The 21839-nt window shown below is 34.5% G+C and overlaps 1 protein-coding gene across 1 annotated transcript in view; it reads left to right on the plus strand.

Annotated features, from left to right (window-relative positions):
* Window positions 1-13646, plus strand: part of NRK (Nik related kinase) — a 163809-nt gene extending 150163 nt beyond the window's left edge. The window contains exons 23-29 of the mRNA XM_065900975.1: window positions 38-196; window positions 3868-3972; window positions 5554-5696; window positions 5987-6136; window positions 8911-9070; window positions 11717-11856; window positions 13551-13646. Of these exons, the coding sequence (XP_065757047.1) occupies window positions 38-196; window positions 3868-3972; window positions 5554-5696; window positions 5987-6136; window positions 8911-9070; window positions 11717-11856; window positions 13551-13646 (953 nt within the window). The remainder of the gene's footprint in view (window positions 1-37; window positions 197-3867; window positions 3973-5553; window positions 5697-5986; window positions 6137-8910; window positions 9071-11716; window positions 11857-13550) is intronic.
* The last annotated feature ends 8193 nt before the right edge of the window (window positions 13647-21839 follow it).

A 21839-nucleotide genomic window follows, 5' to 3' on the forward strand; every position in this document is an offset into this window, starting at 1 on the left:
ATAGACTGAATTGAAACATTGTATCTTTTCTTATCAGGCCATAAGAACAGACTTCGGGTGTATCATTTGACCTGGCTGAGAAACAAGATTTTGAATGATGATCCAGAAAGTAAAAGAAGACAAGAGGAAATGCTCAAGACAGAGGAAGCCTGCAAAGCTATTGATAAGTTGACAGGCTGTGAACACTTCAGTGTCTGTAAGTCTCATTTCGTGTTTACTATAGCTATATAAATTTTGCTTCCCTTCATTTGGTGAAGAACATTATTGTGAAAGGCAAAGTAGAGAAAGAAAAGAATTTGCAACTTCAAATACAAAAATGAGTTAATTTCACTGAGATACCTTTCAGGTCTTTTATGTCACAATCTTGGCTGTTATTGAGAAAATATAGATTGACTGAAATAGCTATTGGAGTTAAGTTTGGTTCACTTTCTCACCTTTCTTCCCTTCCTAGTCACTCTAATTAGTTCATACGAACTGATATTTCTTCCTGCTTCTATCTAACTTCAATTATATAAATGGTGTTGATGTATCTTCAATAACCTACAAGGAGATTTATATGACATTATCTTTTCTTGGAACAGCAATAAAATAGGATCACATAATAATTCCTTTTTTTCAAAATCAGAAAATCCCTCCTAATACTGACCAGGAAACTTTACCATGAGTCAAAACAAAAATTCATCAATTGTCTGCTGGCTCTCATTCCCACTGTCGATATTCATGAGTATAATAATTACTAAATATTTCCTATCTGATTACTGTGTTTTCATTTCCCCTGTCTCTTCACAACCATCCACTGTGAAATGGAGTAACACATCCAAAGTCTTAGAGTCCTGCTCTAATCTGTCCACAACTTGGAAGTAATGTTATCCAATTCTTTCTGTTTCTGAAGCAAATCCCCTCTACTCTCAGCCTTTGCTTTCTTCTTTCCTCTTTACTAATTGCCTGTGAGGTAGAACTAGTGGCATAGGTAAGAGATAGCTGGAATCACATAATATGAGCTGCAGCAGTATATTTCTACACTGACTGACCGTTTTTGTTCTGCATACAAAGAGCCTTTCCAAGGATAGGTTTCCATATGTGTGTACATATGTACACAAACACCAATAAAGGTAGGAATGAGCACCCAGACAACTTAGGCATCAACTAAATATACTACTTTCTTCTAGTTTTATGTATCACTAATTTCCTCCAAATCATATTACATAAATGTGGTAGCCAGAGGTGAAAGATATTCCCAGATGTTAACCCAAAAGTTTATATAGCAGAACTGCCCCTTACTAACTTATCGAGTTTTTAGTTGAATAAGAGAGAGTTTACAAAGATAATCATCTTGCAAATCTATGCTTTTGTTAACAGATGGACTAGTTTAGTCCAGTTTTCCTGGCTGACCGCATTCCAACCCATCCCAGCTCTCATAACAACCAATAACATTTGTCCTACTGACAGGTGGAACAGTAGCACCTTTACATAGGAGGACAACAACATAGCCATACTTGCGTGGTATTTTCATGGCCTTCCAAGGTCAACAAAATAATGGACTGATATCAGTTACTGTTGTATATTAAAATTATTGGAACTATTTGCTTAACAAAGAATTCCTTTGCTTCTTGGGGGTTTATTAATCATGCTTCTTTGACCTACTTCTGAACGGTTTAAAGAAAAAAGAAAGCAAAGCTAGACTCAGAGAGACAGCGACACAGAATGAGAAAGAGAGAAGGAGAGAGGAGGGGAGGGGAGAGGAGAGAGAGAATTCGTATATATTAGTCTCAGATGAAGTCTGGCTAGCGAATACAGAAGCAGTGTCTCGGCCAAAGAAGCGGGGTTTTAGCACAAATATAAATCTAGAAGTAGGACAAAATATTTCATGAGAGCCAGAAGGTCTAGCCAAGAGCAAGCATATACTTTTTATATTTTTTTCTCTTTTTTAATAAAAAATGCTCTACTGAAATAATTTACATATCATAAAATACACCCCATTAAAGTATACAATTAAAGGCTTTAGGGTATGTTTATAGAGTTGTGTAACCAACACCATGATCTAATTTTCATCATTCCAGAAAGAAACCTCATGGCCATTAGCAGTCACTCCATATTTTATTCCTCTTACCTTATTCCCTTCATAGTCCTAAGTAGCTACTGATCTACTTTCTTTGCTGTGGATTTGTCTTCTTTCCACGATTTATTTAAATGGAATTATACATTATGTGGTCTTTTGTGACAAGCTTCTGTCACTTAGCATAATGTTTTCAAGGTTCATCCATGCTGTAACCTATTCAGCATGTATCAGTATTTTTTTTTATTGCTGAATAGTATTGCCTTGTATATATATATATATATATATATATATATATATATATATATATATATATATATCTCACCTTTTGTTTATCCAGTTTTTTATACATCCATTGTTTTATACGTTTGCACTTTTTCCACTTTTTGGCTATTAGGAATAATTCTGCTATGAACATTTTCATACATGTCTTTGTACATTGGAGTGAATATTTTCTTTTCTCTTAGATAGTACTGCCAGAATATTTTTAAAAGTGACTGACAGAACTGTTTTACATTGCCATAAGTATGAAAGCTCCATTTTTCTCTTCATTCTTACCAACACCTGTAAATGTCAGTCTTTTGATCCTAGCCATCCAAGTGGGTGTAACGTGGCATCACATTATAGTTTTGATTTGCACTTCCCTGATGAATAATGTTGTTGAGCATCTTTTCAAGTGTTTGTTGATCATTTGTATATCTTCCTTGGCTTATTTATTTTTTTGTTGTTGAGTTGTAAGTATTCTTTATATATTCTGGACATTAGACCTTTATCAGATATATGATTTGCAGATATTTATTCCCATTCCATACTTTGTCTTTTCACTTTCTTGATAGTGTCCTTTGATACATAGAAGTATTAATTTTAATGAAACCCAATTTATCTGTTTCTTTCTTTTGTCGCTTATGCTTTTGGTGTCAAATATAAGAATCTATTGCCATGAAGGTTTCTTCCTATATTTACTTCTAAGATTTTCATAGTTTCAACTCTTACATTTAGGTCTTTGATCCATTTCAACTTATTTTTTATATATGGATTGAGGTAGGAGGTCCAATTCATTTTTTTGTACTTGGATATTCAGTTGTCGCAGTACCATTTGATGAAGACATTATTCTTTCCCTATTGAATAGTCCTGGCACCACTGACCATAAATGAATGGCTTTACTTGTAGACTCTCAATTCTACTCCATTGATCTATATGCCTGTCCTTAGGTCAGTACTACACTGTTTTGATTACTGTAGCTTGTAGTAAGTTTAGAAATTGGGAACCATGAGTCCTCCAACTTTGTTTTTCATTTTCAAGATTGTTTTGGCTATTTGGAACCTCTTCCAATTCCAAGTGAATTTTAATCAGCATTTCCATCTATGCATAGGGGGGCATTGGGACTTTAATAGAGATTGCAATGAATCTGTAGATCACTTTGGATAGTACTGACCTCTTAAGGTCAGTACTGCTGACTGCTGATGATTTTTAATCACATCTCTCATTTAACAATGTTAAGTCTACCCGTCCATGAACAGAGGAAGTATTTCCATTTGTTTAGGTCTTCTTTAATTTCTTTCAGCAATTTTCTGTAGTTTTCAGTGTACAATTTAGAGTGTTCTTAAAGGCTAATGCATACACTCCATAAAGCTATACAGTATTTTTGTCACCTTCTATTGGGAATCAAATTGTAACCAAATAACTTTTCTAAAATAAATGATCTATGGTCTTACATTGTTATTATGACATTTTCAACAACAAACACAAATACTTGAGTGTTCTTGTTAACGCTGTGGCATCGTTACTTCTTTGTATTTTATCACTGTAGTGCAACATGAAGAAACAACATATATTGCAATTGCTTTGAAATCATCAATTCACCTGTATGCATGGGCACCAAAGTCCTTTGATGAAAGCACTGCCATTAAAGTGAGTGGTCTCCTTTTCCTTTGGTTTTTCTTTTGAGAAATTGTAAACAGAACAGTATTTGGAATAGAGTAGCAGAAATATATACCATTCTTCTACAATTAATGTAATTTAAATATACCATGTCAATAATTATCATTTAACCCTTTTTTAGATAATTCACAGGCACCACACCAAGGGAGAGTGTGAGGGAAATCCCTGACCCCTCCCCTTAAAGGACCTCCCCACCAGCTCCTCATTCCCAATTCCTGTAGTCAACATGAAGACCTTCTCTTCTAAAGCCACAAACACAAGCTTTGGGTGCCACCCCAATGACTTGAAGCTGAGAAAGTCCCTGTTCTCTCTTAGTGGGGGGTGGAGAGCAGAGGGAAGGTAAGGAAAGGTGTGACAATGGTAAAGGGGGAAACCTCTACCATTGTAGCGGAATGGTAGAGGAATGAACCTGGAAGAGGAATGAAGGAAGAGAAAGGCTTTGCTCTAATTACCAGGGCTACAGTAGATGGGGGTGGGGAGGAAAGGATGGCTCTGTATTCCTTCCAAGCTGGATCTCTAAACACATTTTTCTCTAGAACTATTACAAGGAATGGTGGTTAGGCTTATTTGGATTATGAGTACTGTTTCCACCCTTATTATGGTTTAATTGAACTTCTATGGATCAGCCTCTTAAGGTAACCATTTAGTGTCCCAAACAATTAAGTTGCTGATGATTTTTAATCACATCTCATAAACTAGAGAGATTAATTTGTATTTATTCTATAGTAATAAGGACTGATTAATGAGCTGGCAATATTACATAGAGTCCAGTAGCTCCTAACCTGGGATATACATAAGAATCATCTGGAGCATTTGTTAAAAGTTTAGATCTCAGACCCAACTCCAGACCAAATTAGTAGGTCTGAAGTGGAGCCTGGGAATCTATATTTTTAGCAAACAACCCAGGAGATTTTGAACTGGTTGGTCCCTGGACAAGTTTTTACAAAGCACTGATAGGGATACATCATGATAGACCCCAACAACATATTCGTGAAATACTATTGTATCTTAGGTCAGGATCTGATTACGTGGTATATTTTGTAGGCCAAAACATCACATGTATACAATAAAGATGGGTTAATATCTATGACTACTCCTCAATGTCTATTTGTACAATAAATATGTTCTTTTATAAAGAGCACAGACTACTATATAGATAGTCTGGGTCTGTCCTGACACAAATCACATCCCTGATCTGATCTCCCTAAATTGGGCCTTGGGTCAGCTGTCAGTATTTGGATATGGGTTTGTTCTTGGGTGTCTGCTGATTGGTCAGAGCTGCCTGGTATGGAGCTGGAAAGCAAAGAAGGTAAGTACCAACAGTCTGTGTAGCCTGATACACAATTCCTGGTCCAAGTCCTCACTCCAGTTCTTGAATCCCACCTCATGACTACAGTGTGGTGAAACCTGTGATGCCCAGTCCTCTACTGTGACCTGAACTTGGCAATGAATCCTGTTTGGCTTTTTGTTTCCTTGGACTAGGAACCATAAGAGCCTAGAGTACATCCAGTCTATGGTAGGTTAACATGTCTGGCCTTTCTCATTCCCTACCAAGTGTGCATTGATCAATCAGCAGACTCCGAAGGAGACTACATGTCCTATGAAGCCTATATACGAATACTGGCAAAAATACAGGCAGCTGATCCAGCAAACCGGTTTAAGAGACCAGATGAGCTCCTTCATTTGCTGAAGCTCAAGGCAAGGAATTTAAAGACAGCAAACAGAGTACAGGGCCATACAAGGCTCTTATGATTTTTGGAGATTTGGCCTTCGAAGGAAAACTCAATATTTAGAACCTGAATATAATCATTCTTATTGTAATAACAGACCTAAGAAAAGTTATAATACATAGGTCTCTAAATATATTATGTAACTTTAAAAATAATTCTGGGTTTTATAAACCTGTTAAACAAAAGGGCAGGGGAATTTTCTCCTTAGACAGAGTGTCATTTTTGGCCTTTTGGCCATATTTGGTTTTATATCTACAGGTGTTTCCAACACTTGGTCATAAGCCAGTGACAGTTGACCTGGCTATTGGTTCTGAAAAAAGACTAAAGATTTTCTTCAGCTCAGCAGATGGATATCACATCATTGATGCAGAATCTGAGGTTATGTCTGATGTGACCCTGCCAAATAATGTAAGATCCCTAGAAATTACTGTATAACACAATTTGAGTATTTCCAACTGTCAAAACTCTTAAAGTTTTAAAAATATGAGTATCAATATCTATGTTAGAACTGAGACGTAAAAGGTAAGTATAAAGTGCCAGACAGCAGTAATGGATAAACAAAAATCACTGGTTTCTTAGTCCAGACAGCTAAGTTTGTTCCACAGATAGATTTTGTCTGCAACAGTGATTTTTGTTTGTTTTTAAGTGAATATCGTTTACATTTAAAATCTGGATTTCTATTGAAAAACCAATGATCTGACAATATCAGACCAACATTACTATCTGGCCATAATCAACTGGAACCAATTTGTGCCTGTCCACTTTGAGATGGAACATACACTATACATTCTCTATCCATCCACCATTATGTATTTATAATAACTGGCCCTTGTAGCCATATGAGTTTGCAACCCTTGCTTTAGTCTTCTGCACCTCATAATGCATTAATAGATTTTTTAAAATTACACCAGTATTGCAACATTATTATGTGTATGTCCTTTCTTTATCCAGATTGTTGTACTTTAACTGTGATATATAGCAAATTATCATAAAGTATTCTCTTACAGTATAAGTTATACTTAGAAATTCTGATCAAAGATTCAGCATTTTAAAAGCTAATGCACATCAACTCTTAACTCAAATAATTATAAATATGAAAATATGGCACAGCATCTAAAATATGGATAGTTGTAAAAATACTATACACATCATTTGTCTAAAGAGCTTGAACATAACATAATACCCCTCACACACACGTACCATACATAATATAATTCTCCTATATCTCAAATTTGATGGTAGAAGTGATATTTGTCCTATTGAAAATTATATTAAAAAGGAAGGGCTGAACCAACAAATCTCTGCTTCACCCTTTTTGAATCCCCCATTTTGTCAATCACTAAAGTTTTAGCAGTTTAGCATTATACAAAATTCCAGGAGAAAACTTTTATGTACTGCTAGCCACTGTAGTAATGTGATATTTTGCACAGCTTTCAGAATTATCTATATATCTCTGACAGATTACATGGAGCAATTGTCAGATCATTAGTGGAGAAATTTTTTAAAGTTTTGGTCATATTTAACAATCTAATTAGCTGATCATTCTGTTGTCACCTATGACTATATAGAAATCACTGTTCATAAGGCAGAAAATACTGAACCAAGCCCAGCCAAAGCCATTTAAATGAGTATAGGTTAATTTTAATATAAATATTATAGTACTTTTCACTTGGAGTGTCTTCCATCACTTCCTGCATCTTATTTTTTATGTCATGTCAGATAGCCTTTATTTTGAAGGTAGTGCATTATTGAACACCACAGTGTTGGTCCAAGTTTATACTTATTTGGAAAGTCATTTAGGAAGATTGAATTCTGTGTTCCACTTGACTACTAAGCAAGAAGAATTATTTTCTTTTGAAACGATCAGTTAATTATTATGGAAACAAGAATGAGAGAAGGTGAGGTTTTTAAAAAATCATTTTCTGGCCTAATTAGGATACTTTAAGTGTATTAAAAAATAGAATTTTTAGCTAAATGCCCTAGTGTCTTGACCCATTAAAAGAGAAAGGACTCTAATATAAAGGAGGAAGGAGTGTCTTCTGAAACAGAATGTACTAAAAATAATACTTTTCCAAAAGTGTTAGATTACAAAAGCTGTAACGCTACAGAATATCTGGTTACTTCAGGAATCATCTGAGAAGCAAGAGGATTACCTTTGAGGCTTTCTGGATTTACAACAGCCCAGATCTATTCTAAACAAATTTTTTGAGACAATCTTTTTTCTTGAATTTCTTTTTCTCTCTTCCTTCATCTCTTTTCTGATTCAACTGCTCATGAGAGTGCCCAGGGAACGCATTAAAATTGCTTTTCGCCTCTGGATCCCCATTTTAGTTTTAAGAATTGTTGTTGCTGAGACTGAGACATGGCCTCAAGCACTTGGCCTGAGTACGCTGGGTTTGGCAAGTATAGTTTCTGACATTTTTTCCTTTAACTTGCTAAATTCGAAAAATGATAGAGGAATTAATTGTTCGGTTTTTAGGGAAATATGATTAATGTGACAATATCTGTAGTTTAGGCAAGTTTTGTCACATTGTTTTATGCATCATGAAATTTAGAAATTCTTAGATATTTCTTAGTATTTCATCTTCTGTCACCTAATACATCTCTGAATTGAAGATATTTTAAGATTATATAAATTAGATAAGAAATTCCATATTTTTGTGAAGGGAGGATATATTTCAAGCAGTGAAGGATATTATAAGGCTGCCCCTTGTAAATATTTAAACTCAAGCTATTTTAAATGTAATTTTCTATTTCTGATTTGAATAAATTGGTTGATAAGCAGTGATTTTGTATTTGTTACTTGGTTCACACATTCCTTACTAAAGTATTAATTAGTGTGCTGAAATGAATCTGAAATCAAACAAGTAATGTTTCTTCTATCATTATACATAATAGTTTGTGAAATTTCATTGAATTTCTCTGTGTTGGAAGTATATCTCTGCTTTTTACAAAGTTTTCTCCTAAATATAAAGAAGAATATTAAACAGTGACAGATTTATGACATAGGGAAGGCTCTTTTCAAGTGTTGGATAGCATGCTGTTTAGTACTGAAATAGAAATTTCTCTCCTCCCTGCATTTTGAACCCCTTTTTGGTCTTTATTGCTCAACCAAGCTGCTTCAATGAAAGTAGTAGTGATAAAATGTTGGACATGTAAATCCTTATGAAACATAATTCCAGCCCCTGGAAATCATTATACCACAGAATATCATCATTTTACCTGATTCCTTGGGAATTGGCATGATGCTCACTTTCAGTGCCGAAGCCCTTTCCATGGAAGCAAATGAACAACTCTTCAAGAAGATCCTTGAAGTGTGGAAAGACATACCATCTTCAGTAGGTATGTATAAAATTTTTCTCCTTTCAGATGTTCCCAGAAAAGCTTCTATTTCCTGAAGTATCACTTTTTCTCAAGGCATATAGTGTTAATTTGGGATATGGCATACTTACTCCCTTGTAAGGTAATGTGTATGTTTGTCTTATGCTTAATTACTTCACAAGGCTATCACAAAGAGACTGATTATGGCTGTCTTAGTTGTTCATTTTTAATAATCATGTAATTAAAATAGGAAAGTAATTCTTTTCCACAATAATCTGTAATTTTATTTTAAATACCTTTGCTTGCAGCTTTTACACAGGTGTTGAAAGTGTTTCATTCCATCACATTGATTTTTGGGGTTTACCTTTATCTTAGGAGACTGCCAAATAGTCATAAGAGAAGAGCAAAATACTTCCATTTTATACAGTCAATAGTGTTCTGTTCAGCAAGTAATATTTCTGTGAAGAATCAAATACAAACTGAATATGTGACATATAGGTTGTCACTAAGATTTCGTCAAACTTCATTTACAAAAGTTTCATCTTCATTAGACCAGGACATCTTTTTTTCTTCCTGACCATCGTAGGACTGCTGATCTGGGCAATCTGAATAACTTGAAACTCGTATTTCTCTGAGTCTTGGTGACTACAGAGGTGATTCTAGATAGGGAACAGAATAATGCATATGAACAGTAAAAATATTAGAGAGAGAGTAGAATGATTTGCTTGAAGATAAATGTTCCTAGAAGTAAGATAAGGTTAATGAAGCAAATAAAGGAGAAGGGAGAAGGAGAGGGAGAGGGAGAAGGACAAGGAAAGGGTGAGGGAGGAAGGGAGGGGGGGAGAGAGGGAGAGAGAGAGAGAGAGAGAGAAGGAAGGGAGGGAGGGAGAGAAGGAGGACAAGAGAGACAGAGAGAAAACAGTTTATCAATAAAGAAGCCAGAAGCTTCTGAAATCTCTATAAAATGGCTAAATGTGATCCACATGTGACTTTAAAGACCAGTGTGAAAGAACTTCTTTTTAATGGACATTTTTTCCATTATGGGATGATGGTACTTTGCACTGCATCTGCAGAATCCTTTCCTTTTGCATACATAATGTTAAGGATTATGCTGAAAACCTCCAATTTCTTCAAAAGGTAAGAACTCACAGAGGGTTTAAAACCATTTTGTGACAAGACGTAAACGCTTACAATATAATTGACAGATCTGGGACAAAAAAACCCTGAAATAATGAATCTTGTTCTAACCTTTACAGTGGTTGTGATCAATATATTAATCAAAAATTGGAATAAGGAAATTCAGTTCAAATGGGAAACAGAACCCCTATATTTATGCCATATTTATGCCACATGTAGACAATGATAGGACTCAAAGAGGTCTTAAAAAGTCATCTGGTACAGTTCTTGTCCTTAGGCAGGACAACTTCTGACCTAAAACAAAGAGCTATTTTAAGTCACTAAAATTGAAAAGCATCCCTCTATGTGTAAAATAAATTATAGCACTATAAAAACATGATATTTTGGTCTGTGTAATAAGGGTATTTTGAGAGTATATAAAGATTGCATTATAACACTAATATTAAGAAAATCAATTACTCTCTTTTTCTGTCTAAAAACAACAGCTTTGTTATTTAAAACTAACCTAGATCCAGATTTTCCCAATCTACATTCCTTTAGATATAATGAATGTTTTTACGAATAAGATCTTTGCTTTGGATTTTCAAAGAAATATATAGAGACTTAGCAATCACAGCAAGTATCATTAAGCGTTCCAAACTAAATCGCTGGATTCCATCCCATACACAAGCTAGCTCAGTAGCTAGGTTAAGTGGCTGATTAATGTGTTTTAGAATTAAGGTAGAAATTATGTAACGCCATGTGAACTGTGTATTTGAGCTCAGCAAGTACACTGTGCATTATGTTTAGAAAATTTTGCTGTATGCAGTTGTTGGAAAAAATACTGCTCCCCATGTCAGAAAATACCTTACAGTGTCAGGTGACTATATAGCTATTTACATAATTAGGTTTTCTGCTTTAAAGCAATTGTCATAGTCTTTATTGTCACTGAGTAATATAAAACAGGGTCCAATAGTTTAAATCTTAATAAAAATTTCCTGAGCAAGAGAAACGCTTAGCAGTATCAAATTAGCTTTAGTTCTATGTATAACATGGTAATTAATTGAATTACATTAGAGTTGCTAAAGTCATTATTTGAGCGAGTCATTTTTTAGCAGTTTTAATTTTGAAAAGTTAGTCAGGTTTCCATATATGTCACTTAAGCACAAGTACAAACCCTTACAGGATGTTGTACCTCAACTAGATTATAAAATAAAGAATCACTGTAGCTAGATTTGACTTTCTACAAACAGGGTAAGATTAACCCTTAGCTTTTTCTGTGGTATTGGAGAATATGAATACAAACATTAACTGAGATCTAGTTATTCACAATGTTAAATAGTTGGTCACAATGGTGATAGTACATAGCAGGTTTGAACAACACTGTCGAGCAGCATAATGGCCAAACAACAGTCTTATAAGCAGGAAAAAAAGAATGTATTTACCTGAACTGTAATAATGTTCCTCTTAATAATCAAATGTTGACTGCGTTTATAATTTTCTATCACTGACAGATATTATGTTTTTCTGATTTTTAAATTTTTATTGTAGCTTATGAGTGTTCACAGCGAGCCACAGGATGGGGCCAAAAAGCCATTGAAGTCCGCTCTTTGCAGTCAAGGGTTCTGGAAAGTGAACTGAAGCGCAGGTCAATTAAGAAGCTGAGGTTTCTGTGTACCCGAGGTGACAAGGTATAGTTTATATCCCCCAGTTAAAGCAAAAATAAAGCAAGTGATGAAAATTAACTAAGGAAATTTATATCCTTTTCTTTCTGGCTATAAATATATTTCCCAAATTGGCATGCTCTTAATAATATAATAAATTAATAATTTTGCAATTTGCATTAGAAGCATTGATTTGGTAAATCATGAAATTTGATTTCAAAAGAAATCATTTTCAAAAATGTAAAACTTCTAATTGTGTCCAAAGCAAAGCTTAGCCTTTATTTTATTTCTTACAAATTCCATTATTGTCTTTGATGCATAGTTCTTTTCATGTTCATATTAATATGATATTTTGAAAAAGAATGCTTGAGTAAATCTGCCTTTTATAGTTTTCAACGTAATCCAATAACAGAAGAAGGAAAAAGTTACTTACGTTTGCTGAACACCTAATTATATGGTAGAGTTTGTGCTAAATACTTTAGAAGCTATCATAGTTAATCTTCACAAGTGGACATTAGTATGTCCATTTCACAGGAAAGAAAAATAAAGTCAAGATTTGGCAATTATTTGTGTAATGTGATCAATTTTAACCGATTCAGATAGTTTAGATGGAAAAATGAATTGCATGACATCATTACAGTCCCGACATGTTATGAGAAATAATAGCGTGAAGAAATAATTCTAATAAGACCAGAAAACATTCACATTTGGAAGAAATTGCAAAGGATTTGAATTAATATCAGAACAAACAGGGTAAAGCACTGGGCATCAAGAAAAGGTACTTTTTTGTAATATAAAGGGATATAATGGCAAGAACCAGTGATTGAGATCGGATAGATCTAAGATGCAGTCCCAGCTTTGCCACCTAATTACGTGTAAAAACCTAGAAGTTTGACTAGTCCTTCTGAACCTTAGCTTTTTCATCTCAGGAATGGGAATATTAATAACTACTTTGGGAACAATTCTGAAAATTATCAATAATATGTATATAGTAAGCATCTCATAGATTGCCTGGCACATAAAAGTGTTAAATCACGGGTAGCTAGTGTTATTATCATCATCATCATCATTACATCACACACCCTCCTAAGTATATCCATTGTGGACGTTGAAAACCTTAGTCCTAACAAGGATACCTCTGTTTGCTATTTATATTATTGTACTGTCCTAATTTTCTTTATGGCACAGACCATATTTACACAACATGTTCCTCTCTAAACCAATTGGTTTAGCTCATAATCTCAGTCTATTGATGTCAGTCTGTTCCACTGAAATAGAAACTTGCACCAAGTAGAAAATTTCAGTGGCCACTTAAACACCAGCAACAATGTGAACATCTAAATAAGGTAATATTTTCCATATATTAAAAGAAAAAGGAAAGCCAACTTGAATAAAAATAGATTTTAAACAAATAGAATTGTTAACCAAACCAATCAAGAAGTTTAGCAGATGAATTCCACCTACAAAAATCTAGTTTTATTTAAACTATATGAAGTACAATTATAGAATATGGTAAAAGGTTATTTTTTAATTGTAATTTAGACTCCATACCAATTTAACTTTGTATTCTTTAATCTGAGGAAATCCCTTTCTGAAAAACAGTATGGCTTAATATTGTATTGGTTGGTGCAGATAAATTGAAGTTATAGTTGTACCTATCAAATATCAGTTTGCAATGTATTAAATACTTACTGATGGTGTCTCTTTCTCTCTTTTTAAAGCTGTTCTTTACCTCTATCCTGCGCAATCGCCACAGCCGGGTTTACTTCATGACCCTTGGAAAACTTGAAGAGCTCCAAAGCAATTATGGTGTTTAAAAGGTTCCAATGATTTATTATAACAATTACAAACATCATAAATATACAATTTGCATTTTAAATTTCTGAGATTAAATGAGCATACAGTTTTACTGGTAGGGAAAAATTAAATCAGATACTTTTAATGTAGCACAGAATAGTTTTAATGAGAAATGTAGCTTTATATATAAAATTAACTATAGCAAGCTCTATGTACTCCAATGGTGTACAATATCTTTTGCACAAACCTTGTAACTTTTGTTACTGTGAATTCAAACATTACTCTTTGGACAGTTTGGACAGTATCTATATTCAGATTTTACAACATGGAGTTAAGAAACCTGTAATAAGTTAGATTCCAAACAGCTTTCAAAAGAGTTGGCCCTGAATGAGGGGGGGTTTTTTGGAAAAAAATAAAAATAGCAACAAACCATATGCAAATTTGCCAAGTCCTATAAAGAACCAAAGGTTAGATTATGAAATGAAAATAATAAGGACTAAACATAAACCAGACTAAGGCTGAACAACCTGCATGCCTGGAGAAAACTACAGTGATAAAGGGGAAAAGGCCACCCATTTACTCATTGCTCCATGACAGTTAAGCCCACAGACAGAGAACAGTTGTGTTCTTTCACCCCATGTTAAGCTGGTTTTCTCCTGATAAGAAGAAAGGAAGAAAGCCTCAGATGCTTGATTTTCCTCAGAAACTCCAAAGATGTGCAATAGCTGTTTTTAAAAACCACCGAATAATACACTTGCAAGCCTGAATACAGGACTGAACTCCTATACACATGTACTGTAAAATAAGTTGTATTTTTTAATACTTTAAAGTAGGCGTCAAATTCTATCCCCAAAGGCAAATTGGTTGATTTATCAAAATTCTTATCTGGCCAACAGTGTGACCATCAGAAGCATTAAATATTTTCCTGATTCCAGATTAAACTATATAAAAATTTCACTCCAGTCATTAAACAAAAATTACAAAATGTAACAGCAAAAAGTTTTGGCTGCTAATACTTGTGTTTTTCATGTTTCTATTTCTGTAATATCAGAAATTAATCTAAAAGTGATAAGTCCACATGTAGGGACTTAATGTAATAGGTTAAAAAGATTTTGAAAGAAAATACAACTTTCATCAAATACCTAGGTCTACAAATTTATAGTCGTGAAAAAATCATTCTAGTCCATCACTCCAATAAGTTATAGACGCCATAGATAGGTGGCGTTTGGTCACCTATGGTAATTGCTACCTGGTGAAAAGCATCATTTCTGCATATCCATCCTCAATACCATGGTTAGTTCTGGAGCAGTAGAGAAGGAACAGAACTACCACAAAGTATACCTCACTATAATTCCTCTAGTTCTGCTTCTAAAATCTGAAGACGGTGCTAGTGGGATAATAATTTTCAAGCTACCTGGTTAAACCAAAATACAAAAGCAGACTATGTGTGATTTCATGATAGCACGTTATTTCTTGGCACCTTGGCGCCAGGAATGATGATTTGGATTTTCCTAACAACTTATATCAAGAATGTAGTAGCTCAATAATGAGAATTTAGGAGAACCTGAATCCATGAATTAAAAGTAAATGTGATTCACATTTCTGTTACTGTGACACAATAATGTGATCTTAAAACTGGCTTATCCTTGAGTGTTTACAACTCAAATGACTTTTTAAATGCAGTAGTTTAAAGAGAAAGCAAAGTTTTATGTCAAATTATTTCCTTAGAAGTAGTCTTCATTATTATAAATTTGTACACCAAAAAGGCCATGGGGAACTTTGTGCAAGTACCTCATCGCTGAGCAAATGGAGCTTGCTATGTTTGAATTTCAGAAAATTTTCTCATTTAAGTAGCGTGTAGAATCAAGTCTTTTAAGAATTCATTTTTTCTTCATAATATTTACTCAGTTAAGGTTCAAAAATAAATTTTATCTTAAAATCATATTTTTAACACAGTAAGACAGTAAACTATTTTAGGAAGTCAACTCCCATTGTGCTCTGTGGCTGTTATTCTAATAAATATACACAATAGTGAATTGCATCTACAGAGGTGTCCCAAAGTAAACAAGCAAGAGACATTGCAAATGTGTAATTGAGCGTTACATGATAAGGTGCTAATGAGGAAAGGAAGCTGGGCACATATTAAGAAAGGAGATTGAGATGTTGGATAGCCAACTTAGGAAGGACTGAAAATATTTAAAGTGGTTTGTAGGTAATGAATATTTCCAATTTAGATGTTAATCCATCTGGAATTTTTACATCCTTTGCCAGCTGAAACAAGAAATGAAGGGACAATTAAATTTCACAGTCAGTGCACAGTGACAGAAAAAATTATAACTACACCTCACCTTGGAGCAGCAGTACCTGGAAGCCCTGGCCCACCAGAGAAGCATTGAGGGGAATTTCTGAAAAGCCAGGTTCCCAAGTCCTGTGAGTTGAAGCATGAAAGTTCTGGCAAGTTGTGAGTAGCATTGGGAGAGAGTACAGTGTTATTTTAGTGTACTTTAGTTCTTTCACCAAAGCCCTTGTCCAAAATAGAAGGAATTATTGAAAATGTTCAAAAGCTAGAAAATGATGTATGCAAAGGGCTGACAAGAATAGTTCAGTGTGATTAGGTCTCTTGAAGTAAGGTAAGAGCCTCAGAGGAAACAGTAAGAAAGGATAATCATTAAGATAGTAAAATAGGCAAAGCAGAAATCACACATGTATACATAGAAGCATACACACGCAAAACATTAGAATGCATAAATTTTAATATTTTCAGTGCTACCAATTTCTAGATAAATTAATCACTAAGTGTTTTCTGCCAGGACATTTAATTGAGACACTATCGATAAAACTAGGAATTGTGCCACATGAATTCAATGGGATCTTTTAAGTACTCTTCAGTTCTTTTCAAAACTGTGCCTATTTAAATCAATTTATATTCAATCTGTGCTCTAACTTTAAAATTTATTGAAATAATCTTTGAGACTGCTAATTGTTTCATCAGAAAGTCTGCAATGAATCATTGTTCAACCTCTAAAAATAAAATGTTTTTAAATGTATTGATTGATGTCATTATTTGAAATACACTCGTCCAATACCTCAGAATTAAGACTCATTCAAGGAATATTCATTTCTTTAAAGTATATAATAATGCACTGATTGGGAGGTGTTATGGGTTCTGCCTATTGTTCCATTAAGAATTCTAGCCAAGGAGGGGTATATTAACCTGACTAAAATCTTTCTGCGTACAGTGGTGGAATTAGAAAGTAAAATCTTTCTGGGTACAGTGGTGGGATTAGTTTTCCTCTAAATATGTGGAACTTTAAACAGACACACAGACTCACAGGGTATGGGTAAAACCTGAGCAAGCTTTAATGTTGACTTCCTTCCCATCCCATCCCAGTGTCTGTCCTGAAGTCCAGTGGAGAAAAAAGAGGAGAAACTTTATCCAAAAAATGGATCATTATCCTGGGGATCCTTTACCAAAGGATGGGATTGTGTAGGTCATGAATAGAAATCGCTATTGGTAACTTTATCATTCTCAAAGGGAACAGTGGGTTTACAGACTCCAACACTGCAAGTCTATTAACAATCTTTTCCCAGTATAATAACACTTTTTTCTTTATAGGTCCTTTAACCCTCACCTAAGGATAGTCAGGTTGAGTGTGCCTGCTCTTTAATAGGCAGCTAATGTAATAAAGGCCAACATGTTTCAAAAAACATTGTCAGTATTACATTTTATATTGTTTACAACCATGGCAACTGATTAAAGAAGAATAGTTCCTAAGGGAATAAAATTGATTCTATATGGATTTATATTTTCAGCAGCTAGTGCACAGCCTACCTTGTAGAGAAATACAAAATCAGGTTTGGGATTAACTTTTTCTTATAATGTTGCCATCCCATACATCAAAGTGCCTCATTTGGTGCTTATACAGCAAAGACCCAATAAAAACATGAGTTTAAAGGGAAAACTGAGTCTTTTTTGATTTGATTGTCCTTAGTGCTATTTAATTTACAACAGCCTGAAATGGAAACTCACAAATCCAATTGTTTAATCAGAGTACCATCTGGGTTCCAGTGACCAAAGTGTAATGACCTATTTTGGGTAACTTCAAATTACTTTACCCTACAAACCTGAAATGTAACAAAGAGTAGGTCAAAACAAAGCTAAAAGAGTGTCTTTTAAAGTTTTGTTTACCTTTAAAAGCAACACATAAGGGACCACTATGCCCCTTTAGTAATTACCCAAGGATCATGAGAAATGACAAAGGTTATTTAATAACATAAAAACAGCACAAAAACAAGCTATATAACTGTCTGTTTTGTACAAACATTTGATTTGAATCTGATTCTTTTTCACAAGAATGACTCAACGTTGCAGCATCCTGAGACATATTTAAGGGTCATCAAAGTTTGTCAATATACTATTGATCCCAAAATTTTAAATTATGTTCCCATAAACTGATATATCAAATTCCAGGTATCCCCTGAAGGTACTTTTTTAGCTGATGAAAGAGTGTGTCTGACTTGCAGGTAGCCATTAAAATGCATGCCAAATGGAACAATATTTCCAAAATTCTAAAAGCAAACTTTTAACACCATGAAGTTGAGTCTCACAAGTCCAGATAGTGAGAAATGAAGTTCAAAGTAAATTGGACTACACAAAAATGAAAATCTTCTCTCTAAAAGTAAAATTAATATTATACGACAGGCTGGGAAAATAGGCACTTCATTTGACAGTGTAGAAAGTATTTATGAATTTTATTCCACAAACCTGTATGTGCAAAAACCAATCCAAAACAAAAAAACCTGGTTATTTGAACTCCAACTCTTATCCCACCAGTCTGAGAGGAAATTTAAACGTAATCATTATTTGTTCTTTCCTTATTTAGCTACTAGGGTTGTAGGAAGGTCTGAGGGATCAGAAAAAATAGGGGTACCCCACCGATCTATAGTCTACACTGGTCAAGATTGTTACACTCATTGCTCACTTAGTCTCTTGCGGTGACTCTGCAACTTCTGTGTCTTGTGTAGCTATGGAAATCTTTGTCAAAGCAGGGAGCCCAGATACCTAGGGTCATATCCACGGTGGTCACAGTACCTCCCTGGGTGCTGGGTGGGCATAGGTCCCTGCTGCTTTAAGTAACCACAGTTCCTCATATCCTTTCCTATTCCTGGTGAATCTCTCTCTCTCTCTCTCTCTCTCTCTCTCTCTCTCCCCCTCCTCTTAAGCTCTTGTACTTCTGTCCTCACCTCATCCCATATAAAATGTAATTACCTCTTTCCTTTCCCTTTGTGAATATTGTGTCAAAGAGCTTAAGCAAAAAGTAAACAAAAATCCAGCATGAGATTTTGACACAATTTTTACCTTGAGTTCCACTGTATAACCTTTGTACCTGCCCAAGGAAAAGGACCCATCCATAAACTTGGGGAGAGTAAACTCAGTTAGAACAAATTAAGACCACAATTACTTATCCTGTCACCTACATATGAAAAAATAATTCAACTTAATGTAATCAAAGAAATGAACATTTCAAAGTGAAACATTATTATTGCAATGATAAGGAAGTACGGAAATGTCTAATCACTTCTCATTACTCTCTCTACAGTCCCCTCCCTAGTACCCTGACCCTTTCCTTTGTGCCCTGTTGCAGCTTCCAAACAATTGTCCCTTCTTAGTCATTGTCTCTCTTTCCTTGGTAGTCTCCACTGTTGAATCTCTTGCTATCAGACCATACTATCCATTACTCATCCTTGTTTCAGTCATGTATAGACCTCCACATCATTCTTCTTCATTCCTTAAAAAATTTAATGCTCTCTTGCTGTCATTTCCTCCAACACTATTTCTAATTCTTGATAAAGTTAATATCTACTTAGATGATTCTGTCAATATCCTTTGGCCTGTAATCCATGGCTTACTATCCAATTAAACTTGACCACATTATCTCAGCCACCCACCTCCAGAGTAATACACTCTAGACTGTATCATTACCATTAATTATACTTTTACAAGCTTAGGTTCAATTGTTCCAGTCTCAGACCACCACCTTCATTTTCCAACTGACTCCCTCTATCACAGGACTCCAAAAATTCTTTGACTTCATATGGATCCACAATTCAATGATCCTAACATCTTTTTACTGCCCTTCACCCTCACTCAGAGAAGTTCTCAATCCCTTATTGGCTCAGCTAACATTTTGTGGTATATCAACATAATCAGTCCTATGCATGGGCACTTAACTTCATTGCCTTTCTTTAGCTTAGCAAAATTATAAATTTCCTTGAATCATATTCTTTGTCTCCTCCACACCCACATCAGTGCAGCTGATTGTGGCTATAGAAAACACACAACTGTGCTAACTTGTCTCATTTTGAATTCATTCCTGAAAGCCACCAGTGGGCTGGCAATGCAACTCAGTAATTTATACATTTCCCTATTCCACTCACTCTTCCCACTCACATATGGGAAGATGAAAATTTCATATTTTCTCTTCTGTCCTTAATCTTCTAAAATCTGCCTCCACTGATTCTCCTTCTCACCTAATGACCTGTATTCTTACTTCACTGAGAAAATAAAAACAATCAGTAGCTCCCACCATCTTATCCACCCATGTATTAAGTTGATTCTCTGCAATTCCTCTTCTACAAATCATTTTTATAGTAATTCCAGTCAGATTTTCATTCCACAGAAAGAGCTGATGAGTTCTTTGCAAGGTCATCAATGACCTCTACATTGTTAAATACAGTGCCCGTTTTTCCCAGTCCTCTTTCATTTAACATATCAGCAATGTTTGGCAAAATCGATCAGTCCCTCCTCCTTGAAATAATTTTTTCTCTGGTCACTGGGATACCACTCTCTCCTGATTTGTCTCCTACATCACTAGTGCAGTTGATTGTGGCTCTACAGTCATGAACAATTTTGCTAACTGATCTCATTTCTTCCTGTCTCCTCTTCTGATTTCTTTTCATCTCTGTGATCTCTAAATGTTGTAGTATCTCAGGGTTCAGTTCTAGTATATTATATCTCTTCTATCTACAATTTCTCCTTAGGTGATAACATTTATACCAGTGCATTTTAATGTCATCTATACACAGACAACATCCAAATAATTACCTCCAGTCTGAACCACTCTTCAGAGCTCCAAACTCATGTAATCTACAGCTTATATGATATATTAATTTTTGGCAGAATTCTCCAACAAACCACATGTGCCTGAAGATTTCTTTTTGGGGGGTAGCTGTGATACTATGAATTAAATTTTTTAATGGTTATAAAGCTGTTAAGATTGTTTAATTCATCTTGGTTGAGTTTTAGTAGTGTATTGTTTTTGAGGAGTGGTCCAATTATTTTAAGTTGCTGGATCCTTAGTGATATTCCCTGCCTCAGTCTTGGTAGTGGTGCTTTATGTCTTCTATCTCTTTATTTTTGTATGTCCTGCCAGAGGCTTATCAATTTTATTGACTTTTTGAAAACCTTGTCTTTGTTTTGTTGATTTTCTATATAGTTTTCCAATTTTCACTTTTATTGATTCTTGCTCTTATTTTTATTATTCTCTTCCTTCTGCTTTTTATAGATGCATTTTGCTCTTCTTTTTCTATTTCCTTGAGGTAAGAACTTACATTATTGGTTTGAGACATTTTGTTGTTTACAGTGCAAGTATCTAGTGCTATAAGTAATTTAAAACCTAATTCTGTCATTGTATTATTTTTTTTCTTCTAGTTCTTTCTTCTAGCTCTCTTTTCTTGACTTCCTGTGGGCTACTTGGCCGTTTCAGTTTATTTATAATGATTTTTAGTGTATTACTTTGTATAATTTTGTGGTGGTTACACTGGGTATTAAAATATACTTATTGGTTCTTTACACTAATAATGAAATATCAGAAAGGGACTGTAAACAAACAATTACTTTTAAAATTATATCAAAAACATAAAATATTTAGGAATAAACCTTACCAAGGAGGTGAAAGACTTATATGCTGAGAACTACAAAACATTAATAAAGGAAATTGAAGTTGGAAAGATATCCCATGCTCTTGGATTGGAAGAATTAATATTGTTAAAGTGGCCATACTACCCAAAGCAATCTACAGATTTAATGTGATCCCTATCAAATTACCTGTGACATTTTTTACTGAGCTAGAACAAATAATCCTAAAATTTATACGGAACTATAAAAGACCCAGAATTGCCAATGCAATCCTGAGGAAAACAAAAAACAAAGC

The sequence above is a fragment of the Phocoena phocoena genome, chromosome X, assembly GCF_963924675.1.
Source record: "Phocoena phocoena chromosome X, mPhoPho1.1, whole genome shotgun sequence".
Classification (NCBI taxonomy): domain Eukaryota; kingdom Metazoa; phylum Chordata; class Mammalia; order Artiodactyla; family Phocoenidae; genus Phocoena; species Phocoena phocoena.